This window comes from Phymastichus coffea, unplaced genomic scaffold (assembly GCF_024137745.1).
Source record: "Phymastichus coffea isolate CEN01 unplaced genomic scaffold, Cenicafe_Pcof_1.1 PCOF00007, whole genome shotgun sequence".
In the NCBI taxonomy this organism is placed as follows: domain Eukaryota; kingdom Metazoa; phylum Arthropoda; class Insecta; order Hymenoptera; family Eulophidae; genus Phymastichus; species Phymastichus coffea.
This window is the reverse complement of record NW_026706818.1, coordinates 7,986,832-8,007,834: the sequence shown is the minus strand read 5'-3', so window position 1 is coordinate 8,007,834 and position 21,003 is coordinate 7,986,832. Positions and strand designations below refer to the sequence as shown.

Sequence of the window (21,003 nt, the reverse complement as noted above, 5' to 3'; positions counted from 1 at the left end):
ACTATGAAAGTTAAATAAAAGCAGAAATTCGTGGCATAATTAATTTTTTTTTACGCTAAAACTAATAGTGATCGATCAAAATGTGGCTTAAAATCTCATCTTCTAACTTCCATGCCAAAGATCTTAAACTGTACTACGGTCCGGGCGAGGATGAGGAAAGCGAGGAGGTCATCGATCCTCGCGAGTCGCAAGTTGAACAGTCGGAGGAGGCGAACGATTCCGCGAATGCGTGCGGAGATCCGGCTAGGGATTTACCAAGCGAGCGGATCGAATTAGCAGCTCCCACGGCCGTAGATAAGGATCCCACCGAGACGTCGGATTTACCGGTATCTGTCCCAACCAAGAGAGGTCGAGGTCGACCTCGAAAGGTCCCAAAGACGGTCACTGGTCCAGTAAGAGGCAACAACTCTCCCATGAAGGAACAACTCTCTCTCTCTCTCTCTCTCTCTCTCACGGTGACTGATGGGAGCGCATGTTGTTGCGCGCTCCTGCTCACTGGTACTACTGCTGCTCTCTCTTTCTTACTTGTGAAAGAGAGACCGATGCTGAAACAAAAGCTAGCATCAGGCACGGAAAATACACGTGCATTAGATGCCCGCCATGAGCCCTCGCCAATGTCGGAGAGAGAGAAGGGATACACGGTGTAGGCCATGACCAGCCTACGCCGTTACAAGCACTATTGAAGCTCTAGCTGGAGAAGCTACTTCAATAATGAAAGCGATTAACAGTACTAAAGCTGCTTAAAATGAATTGAAAGAGGTTTACAGACACAATATAACTATGAAAGTAGAATTATATATAATCACATTAGATATCAAGATTTTAATACATATAATTGTGGTCATTTTTGTCTCAAATGTTTTTTTAATAAACTATAGAATAGACGACTAGTATCAAAAATACGCATTTCAAGAATGACAGTCATTTGATATGAATATGTCAGAGAGAATACACTAACATTGACTCGCTCGGGAACGTCATCAGTACTCGAAACACATTAGGGCAAATCCACAGAACTTTTACATCCTAGTGTAAGTGAATGAAAAATCTATTTCTTACTACTTCTTTTGAGAACTATGAAGGTGTACTACCAGTATATATATAAATATTGATGTAAATCAATAAAAGCGTTAAACCTTACAAACGGTACTTACGAATTAAATGAATTAAATAAATAAGAAATAGAATTAAACGAATTAAACAAGTAGCTGAAAGAGTGAAAAATCTATAAATGTAGTTTGTAAGTATCAAATTTTTTTTTACTCTTAACACTTTACGTTGTAGGCCGTGACAGTTATCGTTTTCATTCTAAATACATTAACTATCTGTTACTATAGTACTCAACTTTGTATACTACTGAAATACGTATGCTATATCTTTAAAGATAAGTTTACGGTTCGAGAAAATATGTAAGTATAATTTTGTTGTTTTCTCGTTTTCAATAAGTTATAAATTAAAAATAAGCACCGTTTTCTGGAATTCCAAATTAGTCAGAGAGATTTCTAGTTAACACAATAACAAAGGTTTTGAACCGTGTCAGATTGGTGTGCCATCAATACTTTTGATAACAGAGCAGTTGGAACATTAATGATTAGAGCGAAAATGAAAAAAAAAATAGTTTTATGAACGGCACATCTGCAATATCATTTCTGGGGATTGAATTAGTATTGCAAATGTCTTCTTACTTTTTATGCGATACAAAAAAAAACTAGCGCTCGTGAGAAATACGAGGTCTGTCCGGAAAGTATCGGGCCTACCTTTCTATTTTCGTGCTAGCGTTCTTCTTTATCATCTGGTGGATGGCATCCTTCAAAGTAATCTCCACTTGATTGAATAACACGGTTCCATCGATGTTTCCACTTTTCAAAACAGTCCTGCAACTCACTTTTAGGGATAGCCTTAAGTAAACTCGTCGCATTGTTTTCAACCGTTGTTTTGTCATCGAATCGGTGTCCTTTGAGTGGTTTTTTTAGTTTTGGAAACAGCCAAAAGTCGTAAGGGGCTATGTCGGGACTGTATGGAGGTTGTCGAAGCAATACGATATTGTGTTTGCTCAAAAACTGCTGCACAAGATTGGATGAATGCGCTGGCGCATTATCGTGATAGAGAAGCGAGTCACTACTTTCCCAAAAGTGGGGCCATTTTCTTCTTCCTGCATCACGCAAACGTTTCAAAATTTGAACGTAGTATTCTTTATTGATTGTCTGACCTGTTGGTGCATATTCGTGATGTACAACACCTTCACAATCGAAAAAAACAATCAACATTGACTTAACATTGCTCCGCCTTTGCCGTATTTTTTTTGGTCTTGGCGATTCAGAATGCTTCCACTGTGAAGATTGTTGTTTTGTTTCAGGATCATAACCATAAACCCATGATTCATCACCTGTAATAACATTTCTAAGCACATTATCATCATTATTGACCATTTCCAGATTGTCCAGAGCGATTTCTAAGCGAACGGTCTTCTGCTCTGCTGTGAGCAATTTTGGGATGAATTTCGCACACACGCGTTTCATTCCTAAATTTTCGGTTAAAATTTCTGAAATGATAGTTTTTGGTATCTCAAGGTCTTCTTCTAGTTCTCACACAGTCATACGACGATCTTGTTCGAATGCAAGTCGCACCCGCTCAATATTATCTGCGGTTTTTGTCGTCGAAGGTCGGCCGGAACGAGAATCACTATCGACAGAAGTGTGACCATCCTTGAACTGTTTATACCACTCTTTTATTCGTGGTTTACTCATACACTCGCTTCCGAAAGCCTTTTGCATCATTTCAATAGTTTCCGAACTCGTTTTTCCGAGTTGCAAGTAAAATTTGATGCAAATTTGTTGATCTTGTTTTTCAGTCATTTTTGACAATATCAAAATCCGACAAACGCGAAAAAGGCACTGTAAACAAAGACACGCTGCGCATGAACTATACGTCCGGCAGATGTCAGTAAGTAACCAATAGATTCGTGAGGCTTTATTTACGTTTCTGTCCGGTAGAGGTCGCTCGAACACTATGGCGCGAAGATATAAACGTAGGCCCGGTACTTTCCGGACAGACCTCGTATATGATTGTAATATTTCATTTATTACATAATAATAATAAAAGGTAGCGCTATTGAGACATGCTCTCAACATCTCCAACTCAGTGACGCTAACTCTATAGCCCGCTCTACCTTCAGCTACTGCACTATAGACCACACTATGTATGGTAAATATATAGGGTTGTACTAGCCCCCTCCTCCCCTCTCCAAATTTTACGCTAGCTCTATAGGGCCTCTCTCTCTCTTTAGTTAGAAGTGAAGCATTTTTTTTAATTTGTTATATTTTATGAATAATACATATAAATATTTTCAAAAATTATTACTATTTATTTTATTTTATTTTATGTTATATAAAATGTAAATAAATGTTTTTACAAAATAATTCTTATTTTTTTTTGTTTCTACAATCTTTTGGGGGCGAGTTGGATTCCTTACCATTGGTTCGGTTGGTATCAATATAAATTTTCGTCGAATCGTTTCAATGTTCTACAAGGCTGGTCTCTTCGGGATATTTCATTGTAAAAAAGAGAAAAATATTAATTTTAATTATCATTATTCCGAACTTTCATGTATTTTATGTACTTACCACAAAAGACAAAACAAGCGGTATGTCAGTCGAAGCTTAAAGTGTCTCCGACTGCGAAATGTCTAACGCAGGTATCTGCAAATGCAATTTTTTAAAACCTTCAAGAAATCGATGCTAACTATGTTGACGCTGACGATAGTTCTTTCGTATATGAAAGCGCTACATCTTACCTAGATTTAATCGATACTTTCATATGTTACTTTGTTTACTTTCTCTGGTATTTTATCCAGCTTTAGCTTGGCCAGTTCTGCTTTCCTTTTCCGTTCCAATTGAGTGGGTTCTTGTTTTCTATGCATGGCCTCTGCACGTTTCTGGTGATATATCCCAGCCATCACTCTTTCAGTCACCGTATGTTCGATTTGGTAGACAACTTTCTGTGCCATTAATCTCACCACCATTAACTTCTTGATTCACTAAAGAAGAAAAAGAATAATAATTAGAATATGAAAATTGATTGTAAATAGTTAAATAATAATATTAAGCTGTTAACCGAGCGGGATGTATAAATACGTCAAAAGTAAACAATATCGGGTACGGGTAGGGCTTATGAATACGTCCTCGATATTTATATTGCGCCCTGGAACGGGCGGGACGTATATTTTACTACTACTATGGTAATACGTCATTCATACACGTCTTAGTGGAAAAGGACGCGCCCGTTATATGTTGCGTAATTAGAAAGGGATATCCCCGGTTAACAGGTTAATAAAACTTACTTGCAGTAGAACAGCTTTCATCTGCGATATCTATGTGGCTTACTATTCATTATTTCCAACGCATCTGATAGATATTTATATTATATTTATATTATAACGAGATTTTAGCCCAGTTTACCCCGTGAATATAAAAAAACAGTAACTGGGGAAATATCAAACCAACGAAGTCTGAAGCTTCCTGGACATGGTCGTCCTCCTAGGTCCGGTGCTCTTCACGTCGGTGACAGGACGGTCGGATCAGCGCAGATGCGTAATGTTGGCTAAGGAGCGCGAAAGTCGAAAATTCATAAGTGGTTGTCGGCGGGAAAAAGTAGGACGTTCAAATAAAGCAACGGGATACGATTAAGTTAAAACATTTACAAAAAAAAAATATCTTTAATCAATAAAAAAAAGTTAGAACAGGCGGTCGGAAAGAGGGAGAGAGCACGCTGAGTGAACGGATAGAGAGAGAGAGTAAACCATCAAGCCGGTACTCACAATACGGTTGCCTGGACTCTAGGTACGTCAATGACTTCTACAGTTTGATTTGACACGTGCGTGCGAAGAATCGGACACCATGTGTACTATGCAGCTCAGTCTCCCTTCTGATGGTGCCTAGCACAACGATGCTCCACACTACCGGGTGCAGCCCACGCGTTCAAATCGTCCGCAGAGCCAGGCGACGTCGCGATTCCTCCCTGAATAGGGACACACTCCAAGAGCGAAGAAAAAGGGCGGCAGGTCACAGCCAAGATCCAAGGAATGAAGGCAGTTGGAACAAAGGACTCTGTCTGCTCACTCGCGTGTCTAGACAGCTACTGCTCGCGTCGCGGGTTTAACTACTCGATTTCGTTTTAATGAGCCAATCAGTGCGCGCGATCACTCTCTATGGCACAACTATATTTCTCTCTCTCCTCGCCTTGCTGTCGCGCACGGAAGTATCCCTGCGTACTCACATCTCTCTCTCATCTCACTTACCTTATCTCAGAACAGAAGTGTAATTACTTATGTAAATATATATATATCATAAATGAATATAAATATAATAAATTCATAAAGATATAAGATATGTTCGGAAAAATATGTTATTATATGAAATATATAATAAAAATAATACTTACTGTATTTAAAATAACGTCTAATAGCCGATACAATCGCAGTCGTGGGATGGAATTAGTTTTCTGCAAATGAAACAATAGAAATTATTTAAATCATACATATATTTTAATTATTATTTTAAATTTATATTTTTTTATAATATACTTACATTTTCGAGAAACTAAAAGGTATTGAAAATGTTCTTCATTATATATATTTTTTCACTTACAAACAAACAATTGTCACAAGTTTAATACACTTTTAAAAATTTAATAACAAAAGCTTGTTTACAAATTAAAAACATTTTTAAAGAAAATTACCAAAAACCTCATTGATTACTATTACTTTAAATTATTATATATAACTAATAATAATTATATCAAAAGATCTTACCAGGGTTGGAAACGAAGTAATATTGACAGCGAAAAAAAACTGATCAACGTAACATAAAAATTTTCTCCCTTCTAGGAAAATTTCCTTATTTCAAAATATAACTCCTCCTCCTAGTTAGCAATACAATTTTTCGGATGCTGTACAGAGTTGGGTTGGGTTACAGATGTGGTTTTTAATTCGTGTAAACATATTTTTATTGTTTGCGAAAGTATAAGAGTATCTTTTTTTCTACGCCGACAAAGCTGAATGCACCAGTCTTATCGTGTATTTATTAGCAAATGCCGTTGTAGATACAATCCTGCACACTGTCCTACATGTATTCATGAATGCTTCAGTGTAGAAAATTGTACGGAGAAGGGAGCATGCAGTGTTGCACACTAATTTGACAGAAAGCATGATGCACAAGTTCAAGCAGAAAATTGTATCGACTACTTTCCACACTTCTGTACGCGCTTATTCCTAACATGAATTATATTTGGATGAATCTGTGACTAGATCACTTAATACTAAACACGTAAATATATATCTTGTACTGCACATTTTCCTATAGTGTATACGCGATTGTTTCTGTAGTCTGTAGGAGCTTTGCAGATATTGTATAAAATATTATACAGTAAATAGTAAACAATTTTATAAAAATCTTGTACACATATTTCCACTGAGTAGTTGACGTCACAAAATCAATCTGTGTACAAGTTTAGTAAAGTCAGTGACATTTTTAAAACAAATCTGTATAAATTAGCAGGTTGAAAAAGTGGATTATTTTGTTTCAAATAGAAATATTTTTTTCTTTTTCAGTAATATTAGAATTTTGTGTAGGATTTTTTTCATTACCTAGCTTATCCAAAAATGTGTACGGCTACTTGCACAGAAACGTACATTTGAATATTTACATAATTGATTAAATGACCCTAAACATTTTCGTATAGATATCCTGAAATATAAAAATTTATGTAGACTTCGGTATAAAATGTTTTCATAAGGCGCCTTTTAATTCATGTTTTCGAAAAGTTGACAATTGTAAAATAAAATTATTAAATATATAGTAAGTTGATAAATAGTTTTTATTTTTATTAGTTCTTTATAAAATATGAAATGAATAATTATTGAAGAAAAGTAATACTGATGATCGATTAGTAATTTCGTACAATAAGATCGCAATAATAATATTTACAAAATGAAGAAAGTTATTGAATAATTATTGGCTTTTACTATGAACTGTTATGAATATTCTACCAGTCAATGTGCGTTTTCAATTTTCCACTATGTTTTTTTTGTCTCGCTCGTGAATTTTGAAACCAAACTTGCGTTACTCTTTTACTTAATCCTGTAACATGAGCAATTCTCTCTAGATCTTGTCCATCTGGATTACTATCTAACTGAAAATTAGCTTGCAAGACGGACAGTTGCTCTTCCGTGAACGTGGTCCTGACACGTTTTGTTTTATTACCTTTACAATGTTGCTCTGAATCACAGTCTTCCGAGGAAGATGTATTGTTTCCTTCGATTATATCAAGATAATGAGCTTTACATAATAATTTTGCATCGATAAGAGCAAACTGTTCACCTGTAGACAGTTGACGAGAGCACATATCACATGCAAAACAAGCTAAGTGATAAACTCGTTCACGGGCACGTCTAACCCAATCACCTGACCCAATACTGCGGTTGCACTTAGCGCATTTAGCTCCAAAAGTTCTGAAAATTACAAGAGTTTTATTAGAAATTTGTTCATTCTCCATGAACTCAAGTGTAATTTGAGGTACCAACTAAATCAAAAAATTAAATTTAAATAATTTTATCATAGTTTTTGATGATAGTGAAAGTTATCGATTTATAATATTAAAACATTATATACCTAAGTAGTAAAAGGTAGTAGATTTTTGTCTCGTATGAGATTTATACTCGAACGAAGCGAGGGTATGTAAACCGTGAGTTTTAAATATTTTTTGTATACAATATTTTAGAAAACAAAGTATGGAAAGTTCGTATACCGCTAAATATACAGAAAAGTTGTATATTTTGCATGGCGCATTCAACAGGAAGATTATTCCTATGATTTTATCCATAAGAGGTGGATTAATTAATTTTTATAACTTATTGTATGATAGATTTTGTAAAAATATACCTCTGCTAGAATCATAATAAGTTTATTTTGGTATGATAGTAGGATATGCGCCACTTTGAAGCTTGGAAAAAGTAAACGAACTACGGTGGTCTACGTGTATGCATTTTCAGCCTTTAAGATCTACCTTTATGCATGCGTAAAATCTCGATTCTTAACATTTTTTTTAAAGATCATGACGGGACGAATATTTAGGCAAAGTGACGTTGCAGAGTACGTGATCGCGACTATGTGCTTGCGGCCAAAGGGCGCCGCGTTCGCGTGCATACATGCGGGGAAAAGGCTAGATCTTTGCCCTGCTGATCAACCGGCTTTGCATCTCAGCGATGCTGTTACATCGTTATTTGCTCTCTTGACGTGAGAAGTCAAGAGGCAGATAGTTGTCCAGTGCTAAAAAGGGAAGGATCGCAAAAACTCACGGGATCACGACAGGTACATTCGTTGCTTGCGGGATCTTTCGGAGAGGGACTTTTGGTGAAAGATGGTTAGCTGATATTTTACTTTGAGCACCTCGGCTTTATTAAACTGTCAGGTAAACGAAACGGGTAGCCCTTTGGGGCTACAAACGATTGAACAACAGTGACAATGTCAGGCCGAATGCACGCAATCGATAAACTGATGTATGTGCGAGAGAGAAAATATACGCGGAGCTAAATGAAATGGCGGGTTAAGTTTCACTCCCAAACAATACAAATCGAACGCTACCTTAGCTTTGTCGCTGATCAGCCGACAAAGCTTTATTGTCTCACTTTCACTGCTACCGCTGATGATGACGCACGGCTACGAAAACCTCTTATCGAAGACTTCGTCCTCTGTGCGGTGCTGGATCTCGAGCTCGACGAGCTCGAGGTTCCGCTCTGATGTTTGAGGTGCGCCGCGGCCTCATCAGCACATCATCGCACAAAACTGAACACGCGAAATCAATCACACGGGTGGCTTGCCGCAACGATTTGCAAGAGGCTACTTACTGTTCGTTGCGCAGATATTGCACTAGATATTCCCTTTCTTAGCCGCTTTGTTAGTCAATGCACCGAAATCCTAGAAACGTTTTGTTTTTTTTCAAGATTAGGTGCGGTAACTCGAATAGACAGGAAAAGACTACCGATACACGTGCGTGCAACGCTCCGTCTGCGCGATCCAATTCACGAAACGAGGAATACTTGTTACAAAATATCTCCCTTAATTTATAGATTAGTTTTAAAGATTTAATCTCTCTTAATCTTAGATTTTTTTTCTAAATTGCAGCATACTTTTGGCCTTTTAGAATGACATTATTGACTTGGTTAGTCTGAATAAAAAGGTTTTCAAATGTTTTCAAAATTTGAAAATTGAATATTTTGAAGATAAGATCACACATCTCTGAATAACATATATTTTATATTTATCATTTTATAAATACTTCGAATTTTTAAATTTTCGAATTTTAAAAAGGGTGAATGAAAGCCAGATTAACAAAAAACCGCTGTTTCACTAATTTTTTCGGTATTCCTTGGTGTCATACGGAAACCCTCAATCCCGACCTTACCGTTTTGAATAATCTTTTGATATGTTGTAACTAGGTATGTGATTTGTTGGCGTGCGCACGCGGCAAATAACAAAATATTTGCCCTCAAGGTCGCAATGTCTGTCACGCGTCGATCTTGCATGTGCACTGCCGTTGACTCCTCTCCTAACCCTGTTAGAATGCAAAAGCATATGAGGCGTCTTATATTGCTGCTCGTAGTAAGGCGACGTCTCTGAAAGGATGAGCGAAGTTGTGAATTCACGGACATTTCCTTGGGATATGTGCAGATTACGATTAGACAGAGAGCAAAGTTATGCAGAGTCAAATACAAATGAAAGTACGCGCGGTCACCGAAAGTCTCTACTCTCAGTAGAGTAGTTGCAGTTGAGAAAGACGGTGTCAACTTACGCGAACTAAAATCGTGGATAACGTGTTACGCTTTCACAACGGAAGATCGGATGCGTGCTCTTCTAATTATTCGTTGGCCAGCTTACTTATTTTCACGTCGACAATGATTTCGATCTTCTCTTTTTCTTGGTCACATGTCTCTCTTCTTCTCGTGTTTCATATTTGTATTCGATGATCATACGTACCGATTGTTGCAGCAGATAACGCTCGGTTGCCGATTATCGAGCGATTAATTTCTTCTCCCCGTCGCATGTACGCGCAGCTCGATCGACCAGTCGCGAGCCTATCGGTGTCGCTCTTGCGCCGGCGGTGGTGGGTTGGATGAGCAGAAGCTTTAATGAGCAGGACTCGTTACAGCCCCCCTAGCCGGGACTAGTCGAATCTAAGTCTCCGACGATATTATATAGAGCGACGAGCTTGGCCGAGCCCTAAAAAAACAATAAAAAGGATGGGGCGAGGATGAAGTAAAACACCCGGATTTGGAGACCAGAGAAACTTTATTTTCGGGACGAAATATTTTTTTCTTTATTTCCGAGACTTCAGATCTCATCCGCCGGTCACCCTCGTGCCTCCTATCTCAGACTTTGGTCCACGAAGTCTAGGTGTTCGTCGGTACGTGAATACTTATCAAATCGGAACACACTCAGGAAGTGGTATTCCACAGGGCTTGCGAGGGGTTACCCTGGGGCATGCTCCGCTTCTAAGGTGTCAGCGAAATGTTGTCGCGCCGGTTTGACCAAATCCACATCGGCGGGTTTCTTTTCGTCGTGAGTTCGGACGGCAACACCATACTCACGTTGACAAGCACGATAGCTCCTGCACCCAAGGGGGCGCTGACGGTCATAGTGATGTTAGTTGTCGTGGTGGTGGATCGGATCACTGTAGGATGCTTCCACCCCAAGACTTGCTGCCTGGGAAGGCCCTCGACGGTCGTTCTGTTGTGCGCGTACCTCTCGAAGTCGACGTGCATGTACACACGGTAACGGATCCTAACTCGGGGCCGTCGTTCCAAATCTGCACCTTCACCTAATTCCATGCAATAGATCTAACGGGCACCCATGACGAAATCGCCCCCGCGTACAACTGTACGGAAAAGAAACTCCTGGAGCTCCGCCCATTTAGGTGAAAGCTAATTCGGTGGTCTTGGCTTCTTCGCTGGTGTTGGCGTCAAGGTCTATTTCGTACTCCAATACGCTGTTGAAGTGTTTGGTACCAGGAGACGACGCCGAGGAAGGTGCGTAACTCTTTGAAATTTCACAGTCGTGAGTACTCTACAACTATCTTTATTTCCTCGGAATTCGGCTTTATTCCTTCCCGGTTAACCAGCAAGCTCAAATACTTTTTTTAAAATTACTCTGTTTTTCCAAAGTCGCACTAATGTCTGTTAATCGTTAGGCCAGTTGCGTTTAGCCTTCCCGGCACGAGCTTAACTTATCGCATATGTTCTTGAAACTCGAATAATATGATTATTATATCATTCAAGTATGCAAATGCAATCGCCTTCGATTCCGGGCTAATCATTCTATTCACACGAACTGATAGTGTTCCATTCCGGGCACAGTGAATTCGGTGATGGAATACTGACGAGATCTATGATGTCTTGCTGTAAGAAAATGTCTCCTTACTATTTACAAACTGATTTGCCTATGTGGCAAGGCTTCGTTTTGAATTTGTTGCGTATTTCTTACTGGTTGACGTACGATTGCTCGTATTGTACGATAGCCCTGGCAAGTATTTGTACACGTTTTCTATCTTACTCGGTTCTTCTGCGATAAACACCTGTTTCATTGAATTGAGACAGAAGTCGAGAAACAGTTGAAAAATGAACCCTCATTGGTCTTGCTATCTCATGTCGATAGTTTCTGAGAGTGCAATAATTTACGTGGATTGAATTTCATTCAATGAAGGCTTTCTATTTTGCCAAGAAATTGATTTGAACAGTTTTAATATACTGCCGTAAAAAATTTTGCGAAACAGTAAAAGGTTAAAGAATGGTTCATTTGTAAAAGAACCGTATTCGTTAAAATTTGGAAACGGTCAGATATGGAATAAAATTTTTTTTTTATTACTGATATCAGAAAACAATATGCGTCGGATGACAATATTAATAATTTTTACAATTGCTATTTTACAAGAGATATTCAATGTAAGATAAAAATGAGGAAATAATAACATTTACAAATTTAAAAAATTTGTTTTTTATATTTCATTTGTGTTAAACCCGATCGACTACCTCCTCGTGGTGCTTATTAGATGATGCTAAATCGACGGTAATATTCGTTTCGCTCAAATACAAGTTTTCTATTTCGCTTTCATCAGAATCAGCCAAGAAATAAGATTAGAATCCGTGCATATGTAGTCGAGTCATTCTACACCGCTGATTCAATTGTACGATAGATTATCATATTTTACGAATAATAATAGAATTTTAATAGAATTTTTAATAGAATTTTTAATAGAATTTTTAATAGAATTTTTAATAGAATTTTTAAAACGCTGCAAAATTGTCAAAAAAAATCGTAGCGGGTCAATTTTTTTTAAATTAAAGAAAAAGAGACTTTAAGATGCAATAATCAGAATTATCGATAAAAACCACTCACGCGCGGGTGCACTGCCAATGTTTACGATTTTTGAACTTTAAAAAGAACCTTGAATTTCAAGGTCACGTAAGTAAAGGTTGAGTCAAATAAAAAAGCGGGTTCCAACGTCTTTAAAAGAGTTAATTTAAGAAAAATTTACCCTATTACGATATTTTTTCCTAAGATTGTAAGTTGTTTTATCTTCGAAGTTGCGCTCTTTTTTAATAGGAATTAGGTATTCCGTTAATTTTGTTGCGAAGTGTTCAAAGCCTGTATCTCCGCGATTTTTGAAATATTTCTTTACGTATAACATCTTCTTTATTTCTTTTTTTTTTGTTTACTTTCACAAAAAAGTATAACAAAATTTTTTATAACTGAACGCATTTTGAAGAGGAATGCTCGAAAATTAAAAAATTGCAACTTTATCCTTCAAATTCATGGTAATATAAACAATTTTTAGAATTTGGTTTATTTTATCTTGATTGGTAACCACTTGAAGCTTCAAATACCGATAGGTTAATATATCTATCAGTATCCGATCTTGAGATATTTTATTTTGAAAAACTTATCCTGATTTAAAGAAGTACGATGCAGAGATTAGAAGCCATAGTATCGGTGACTGGTGTGGGTGAGCAAACGGGTCCGCGTTTGTCGTTGTCATGCAACCACAAGTCTAGATCAGTGGGAGTTTAGTTTTGGCATTTTAGTGTTTAGTACAACAAGCTCAAAGATAACTCCATATCATTAACGGTTGAATAGTTTTTGCATATGTTTGTCAAGATAAATAAAAGAATTTCGATGTGCGACTCAAGGAATGTTACAAAAAATAATTTAATATAAATTCAAATAGAATGAGCAATTTTTAGACTCCAACGATATTGTATTTCATTTGCTCCTTGCGAATCGCAAAAACAGAAAAAAACAAATTTTTGCTTCACCTACCATGAATGAATATAATAAAAACAAAAATGAGTGTTATAAATAAATGAGTATAATAAAAATTAATGAATGAGCATATGAAAAAGAATAATTTCGCAATATCCATTTGGTGAATTGGTAACTCATGATGTTTTAATCAGCATTGTTCAGTATGAAAGTTAATATCAAATATCTGTAGTCAAAGTTTTTGAAATAGAAAGTTATGTTACTGACACAAGAATGTCATTTAAAAATTTAAAGATCAGCAAGGCGTCGAATTGAATGAATCGCCAAAATTTAAAGATGGTTAACGCAGGTATATCTATGATTTTAATGACTTGTTACAGACACACATCTTCCGAAAACTATTTCCAAACTCTTAGCTTTAAACATACACACACACACATTGAAAACAAAGTTTTATAGCTCTAGGTAATAAGGTGTATTTCTATCGTGATCAAGATCGCACATTTTTGAAATTTTTCTTAAAAGCAAAAGGTTTGGTTTATTCCAATGATGTTGCAGGACTAATAAATGAATATGGATATGTTGAATACACAATTAATGACAGTCAACTATTTATTGATTCATCGATAAGAAATTTGAAGGCTGCATGTTGAAGAATGGTGTAAACTGTTATCTAGCCTCCTATTAACCTAGATTGTTACTGCTAGCTTACTTAATGAGGGATCCTTATACATAATATAAAATGTAGAATTTGATAGTAAGTGTGACAGTCTATGATAAATATTATTGAAACGCATATGAATAAGCACATCTCTTCTTCTCTCTTTCTCTTTCTTAATCACTCATAGCAACAGGACCAGTAGTATTACTTATAGCAAGTGTTGATTGCGACTATAATAAAGTAGGTTTAGTACATCGAGCGAGGTGAAAAGTCTTTTTTCTTGTAAATGTTTGACAGATCGTCCTTCTCGTTAATCTTTACTTCTTTTCAATATATCTTTTTTAGCTCTTCTACGATAACATAATAAACTCATGGAGAAGAATACAATTGCCTTTTTCCACGTAATCTTTTTTTGGGGATTGACTTCTGATTTTTAGTAGGTTGCAATAATAGAAAAGTTCGATTTGTAATGGATTTTGTGATTGCTTAGATGCTCCCGTTGCTTAATTTCTACTATTATAAGATTACTTTAGTACATTTGGCGACATGAAATATCTTTTTTTAATAAATTAATAGCGGATATTATTCTGACCATAAGTAATGTCCGCGGCGTATGTGATGGTATAGCGTAGCATGAGTATATAGAAGCTTATAGGGCGAGAAGAAGCTAAGAAGCTTGGAGAGGGGAGGATGACGGAGGAGGAGAATTCAATATATTAAAGATGACGGCATACAGTATGCGGTAGACGGGAGAGAAAGAGAGAAAGAAGCATGGCCGTTTAACTAACGCTTAACTAGTCGAAGCCCATTTAAGAGCCTACAGCAGTATCATTAACTCTCTCCTTTTACCTTTATTATTATATAATAAATAAAATAATTTCATACTTTATTTTAAACAATTTCATATTATTTATATAAATTACATGTACATTGAGTATGAAATGTTAGAGAGGTAATAATCTTTAATAAATGTTTGCTTAATAAAATAAAATAATGTAAAATAATTCAACATAATATAAAATAGTATAAATGTAGACAAGGTTTACAGGGTATTATAGAAAAACAGACAAAAGTATTTGCAAATTTTATTTGCATTTAGTGAAAATTAATAAAATAATATAATAGACATTTTATATTTATTATTTTCTCACTAATTTTGCACTACATTAATTTTCTTATACCGCTACTGATTGAATTATATTGTACAACTCAATCATGAAGAATTAAGCAGTAGACAGCAGTATTATCGGGAAAATAGGTTCTTGTCTTGAGACAAGAATTTGAATTCAAGTCGATAATCTACTGCAGTACTCTTGATTGGTTCATTCTATATAACCAAGAAATACGACTGTTTCAGCTAGGATTAGCTCGCGGCAAGAATTAGAATTTGACAAGAGATATAAAATGTACTTAAAATTTCTAAATTTTTATTAACCCATTAACGACAGTTTTTGGACATATTTTTGATCGCAAAATTCATTTGTAAAACGAAACAATAAATTGATCCAGGGCACCATACCTTATGTTTTTGGGTGTTCTGAATCTAAATTCGGGCTCAATATTCAAAAATTTTGCTTACATAATTAAATATGGCCGGTTTTTTATAAAAAAATAGGGAAATTTTGAAAAAAAAAATTTTTTGGAATTTTTTTTCTACCATAACATATGTCAATATCGAAATATTTCTTCAACCATGAGTGAACAAAATTGTTGAACTTTAACAGAAAATTTTTATATTTAAAATTTTTTTTCCAAAATGGCGGAAAAAATGCCAAAATCTGGAAAAAAAATGCGTTTTAGGTTACTATTTTTTACTCAAAAACTATGAGGTTAAGGAAAAAGTTTTATATAACGAAAATGTCTTATAATTTGTCAATGAACACTCTAAAATTTTTTAAAATTTTTTGATAATTTTTTCAACTTTTCAAAAAATTACAGAATTGAAAATTTCAAAAAAATTTCGAAAAATTCTGGAAAATTTAGAGAGTATTCTTTGACTAATTCTAAGACATTTTTGAGCTTATAAATTTTTCCCGAAAGCCTATAGTTTTCGAGAAAAAAATTCTCAAACAATTGTGAAAATTCTATTCAACCGTTTCAACTTTTGGAATTTTATAAGATAAGTTGGGGTATAAACGTACCGAAGTTTAATTTATCAAGAGGTTCTAAATAAAGTATTGCATAAGTACCTCTAAAGTGTGACTACTTTCATTTTATATTTATATTTTACTCTTAGCGTAACCCAGAGATAATAGCGTGGACGTAGTAAAATCATGTCTCCTTCGAGGTGCTGGTTTATAGTGAATCCCCTCGCCTCTCACTCTACGAGGTGCTTTTTGATAGTGAGTTCCCTGGCCTCTCACTATAATCAGACATGCTTTGCTTTCATGCATGCACTGCAAAAAAACAAATTGCACTTCTCACAGTTCACATATGTTCTTATTGGACAAATGGAACACTTGTTCTGTTTCTTTTTTCGAATTGTTGTATGCTTTTCCTTATTTTTTTCAGCATCATGAATCTAACTTTTCGCTATTGACATTGCAAATTCTTTAGTTCCAACTTTTTTTTTACTATCATCAGCAACATTGAATATTACAACTGCATTTGTAATTGCTGCTTGGATAAGTCTAATGAACACCACCTTCGTCCACTTCTTTAAACGAATACTTGGCAACAAATTGTTACAGTGATCGTCGTGTACATCAACTCCACTCTTGGACTGATTATAAAGGTGAAAAGCTTGCGGAACTGGTATATCGACTTTTTCTTTTTCGATCGAACTGTATCTCTTTGCTGATGATAATGGAGTGACCCCTGTAGCTGTAGTATTAATACTGGCTTTGAATCCATAACCGTGATGTAATTTATTCCAGAGTTTTTTTCATGCTTTACTGCATATGTTCCACATGGAGCCTTTTTATGAATGACATTTTTTACTGGGATACGATTGTCTCTAACAGTTCCAGTACATTTCAATTTTAATCGGTTTAAATGCACAACAAGATCTAAATTTGTAAAGTAATTGTCTGACATGCATGGACTTCATAATGAGCAATAGACTCATCAAAGGTTATACTAGATAGAATGCTTAAAATTTTTTTCTACAAGAAGCATTTTCGATAACATTTAGTCTTAGATTTTTAAAGAATTGAATGTTCTGATGTATGAGCGCTATGGTAACTTAATGTCGACTAATCGTCGGTTCACATTTTGCACAATTAATATATCCTCGATCAACCTTTGTGTTGTAAATGATCAGTGCTTCTGACGGTGACTGGAAGTTAAATGACGTAAGCATGCACTTCTAGGATCTTATATCCAAGTCGAACTACTGAGAAAAATTTGTTCATAGTATGTACTTTGCGATCGTTTATATAAGAACGTGTAGTAATATTACACTCTATATGTAAAGCGTTCACTTTGAAAATAGTCTCAGGTAATAGTCATAATTGCGTGTTTTATTAGCAGCAAGTTTACGGCAAGTAAAGCCTAAATTGAAAAAAAATTACGCTGACATTCTGACACTCAGAAAGCAGCTTAAAACCTATGTACGCAAGATTGCTGATTTTCAAGTATTTTCGGCCTGTCAGCTATTTGGATTGTAAGGGAGAATCTCGGTATGGCCGACATTTTTGCTGTTCGACTCTCACCGAGGTCCACGTGCCGCACCAGGTTGCGTGTGTATTTGTTGAGAGTACACAATTCTGCTAGCCTTTTTCTTTGTCGAGGTGCGGCACTAAAGCGAACGGCAAAGGAAGGCGTAGACAGCAGTTGAAGAAAAGCGAGAAGGGAGAAATAGATAGATCAGAGAAGAGAGAGAGAGAGGAAGAAAGTGTAGAAGAAGAGAGAAGTTGCGCGTACACACTCGCACCGATTTTTCCGGCAGTACGTACTACTCGTAGGAGCTAGTACAGGCCATCATGGGCCTCATATTATCGTTCCGATTTCTTTGTAAAATAGTTTTCTTACACCCTCGTCGACGGTTTTTTGTGTGGATATGTTGTGCAGGAGTGAGTTTAGTTTAGCGACGTACTTTAGAAAAAATCTTAGAAACCTTAAGAAAAAACCAGCAGTGCGCGTGAGATTTCCGACGAGGTAACGCAGGCGTGCGCGCGTGAGTGGCCATTGTCAAGCGGACATTTTAGGTTGAGCCGAGAGGTTGAAGAGAAGAAAGCGAAACGAGGGAGGACAAATCAACAACAGTAATAGCATCAACAATAGCCACAGTAGCAATAACATCAACAAATACACGGACACCGGCAACAACGACGACACACTCATATATACACATTTATAGAACAACAAGCATCAACAGAAGCATCAATGATAACAACGGTTTGAAGAGCAACGGGTGAGGTCGATGCTGCGATTTTCTTTCTCGCTCTGTCTCTCTTGTATGTTTTGGGCGCTGTTACTATGCGGGTAGAGTGGCAGATCTGCTAACTACTTCGCCGACCCTTATTTTACTCGAAGGTTTTCTCATTGTTACGGGTATAAATTTAAATTGTATTACGGTTCTTGGAACGAGTATGGAAGGGGAATCGGGTGGCAGTCCTACCACCGATTCGTGCTTCTTCGCGGACGCGGAATACTTGTCGAGCATAAACAAGCCGGCGATGTTGTTATTGTTATGTTTTGTTATTTTTTTTCGTTAATTGATATGTTATTCTATTAAGTTTGTTATTGTTGATTAAATTTGTTTATCGTTCATTCCAGTTTCGTTAATTCGGCTAATTACTCTTTATTCCGAGAATTTAATACCGAGCATTTTGATCCGTTTAGTTCTGTGGATTATTTAGTCTTGAGAACGTTCGCACTTCCCGAATTCCTTCCTTTAAACAATTTGTACGGACGGCCGCTACCTGAAAAGGGAACGGTCACTACCTGAAAAGAGAACGGTCGCTTGAGCAATTTCGTTACAGAGTAAAGGGTAAACTAACAGAGAAAGTAAAAGTATCTGCAAGGGGGAAGGATTACGTATGAGTGAGGGTGGTCGCCATCACCTACGTCAACGTATACATTGCGCCGAATTGCACAATGGCAGTCTTCGAAGATAAAATCGGTAAGCTAAAGGACGCAACTAAGAGATCTTCAGTGTAATCTTATTATTGCAGGCGACGGACAAACAAGGAAGGCTACTTCTGTAAATGGCCGCAAATCTTGACCTGGAGATGACGAACCAAGGAAAGACACCGACATACAGACGATCGCAATTTGAGTATTCAATAACCCAACATAACAATGACTTCAAACAGAATCTTGCCATGGATAAGAGAATGGTGGGTGATCGAGGACTACACAGCTAGCGATCACTAGCACATTGTGTTTGAGGTGACGGATTAAGCTACGACTCAACGTGACGGTCAGACTAGAAACAAGACCCCTTATTTGAAATGTATTTGTACACCGCACATTTCAAACACTTATTGATATGTGCGGATACAAAACAGAGACTACTTTGATAAACTGTTACAGGAGGCAACGGTACCTGCTGAAGCTATTCCGGTAGAGCTTGGTACGCGAGAACGAGTGAACTGGATAACGGACAAGATAATGGACCAGATAACGGCACTGTGTGACACCAGGATGATCCGACATAAGGGCAAATGAACAAATGAAAAATGTACTGATGAACAGATGAGATCAACCTCCTCCACAAGAAATGAATTGCCTGTCACAGAAAGGTATACCGTACGAGAAAGAGGGGAACTTCCGACACCAGGAACTAGCGACTTCATATAACATAGCAAGAAAGACTCTAATTTCAGCAATTAGAGACAGCAAACACCCTAGGCTCGAGATAATTATGCGAAGAGGTGCAACGGCATCCGTATGACTGGGTTACAAGATCATGACCACGAAACTGAGGTTCCTGGGACCTGCCAAACCGAAAAACAGAGATACCATGGACGTAATTGTTGACGGACTCTTCCTGATCCATCCAGTGACGGACTACGACCCCACTTACGACCAAGAAATGACAGTGCCTAAATTTACCGAAGCGGAGCACCCGAGCAGAATCTTTGGTTAAGCCAGGTAAGTCTTCAGTCGGATTATATACCGTGGAAAATCTTTTCACAGATTTCGGGTACATGCTAGGGACTTCTCTTGGATAAGTATAATGCGAATTTGCAGGCCGGCATCTTTTCCAAGCAATGAAAGTCTACTAGACTGATTCTCTTGCATAAAGAAAAATGAGAACTGAATTCTCTTTTTTTCAATAGGCCTCTGAGCTTGAGAGACATAGAAAGCAAACTATACGAAGAGTTAAAAAAACTGAGACTCACGGATGCAGTAACAACAGGCGGATGACTGGTAGATAACCAGCACGGTTTCCGACGGGAATGTTCGACGATAGAGGCGATACGACAAGACACGGATAGTTTATCACTGAAGAGACACACTTGCTACGGGGCGAGTTGCTAGTGACACTGGACATCAAGAATGTTTTTAACTCAGCCAAGTGGAGTGATATCCTTGAGGCCCTTGAAAGCCTCGGACCTTGATAATAGCACACACTCCGAAGTAGGCTCAAATGTTACTAAACCGCACGATGCTACGAATCAACAGATGGATGACTGGATATGGATACATATAAACATTTTTAATTTTATATACATAATGAAACTCATATATAAGTGTTAATTTAAACATTCATCAGAATCAGTATACAGTACTTTGTAATATGAACGCTAATTTTTAAAGCTCATATTACGAAAAATAAAATGAACAGTTGCTTAATAAAAAAGATTTCGTCGAAAAATTATCAGTAATCGTGATAGATTGTTTGAAACAAAATGAATCTAACGAAAGAGCTCTTCCAGAAGTTCGTCTCAAGTTTGACGCATAGATGTTCCTAATAATATTACCGTCTATTGCTTAATTCTATACAATCGAATTGTGCATTATAATCCAATAAGCGGTGATGTCAAGATATTAATTTAATATAATTTTTTCTCTAAATAAAATGTAACCGATAAAATTAAATGTAAGCTACTGTACAACACGTTAAATGTTTCATTCCTAAAC

General features: G+C 36.7%; 1 protein-coding gene across 3 annotated transcripts in view; it reads right to left on the bottom strand.

Annotated features, from left to right (window-relative positions):
• The window catches only part of LOC131669478 (LIM/homeobox protein Awh), a 546,200-nt gene that overhangs the window by 45,620 nt on the left and 479,577 nt on the right, over positions 1 to 21,003 (bottom strand). Inside the window, exons 3-4 of one of the 3 annotated variants that reach the window (XM_058944379.1) lie at positions 7,377 to 7,507; positions 6,944 to 7,310 (exon numbers count right to left, since the gene is read on the bottom strand). The exons of 1 other annotated variant lie outside the window; for it this stretch is intronic. In XM_058944379.1, coding sequence (XP_058800362.1) covers positions 7,042 to 7,310; positions 7,377 to 7,507 — 400 coding nt within the window. In that variant the 3' untranslated portion in view covers positions 6,944 to 7,041. Of the gene's footprint in view, positions 1 to 6,943; positions 7,508 to 21,003 lie in introns of those variants that run through there. One more of the 3 variants, XM_058944371.1, reaches the window with a different exon arrangement.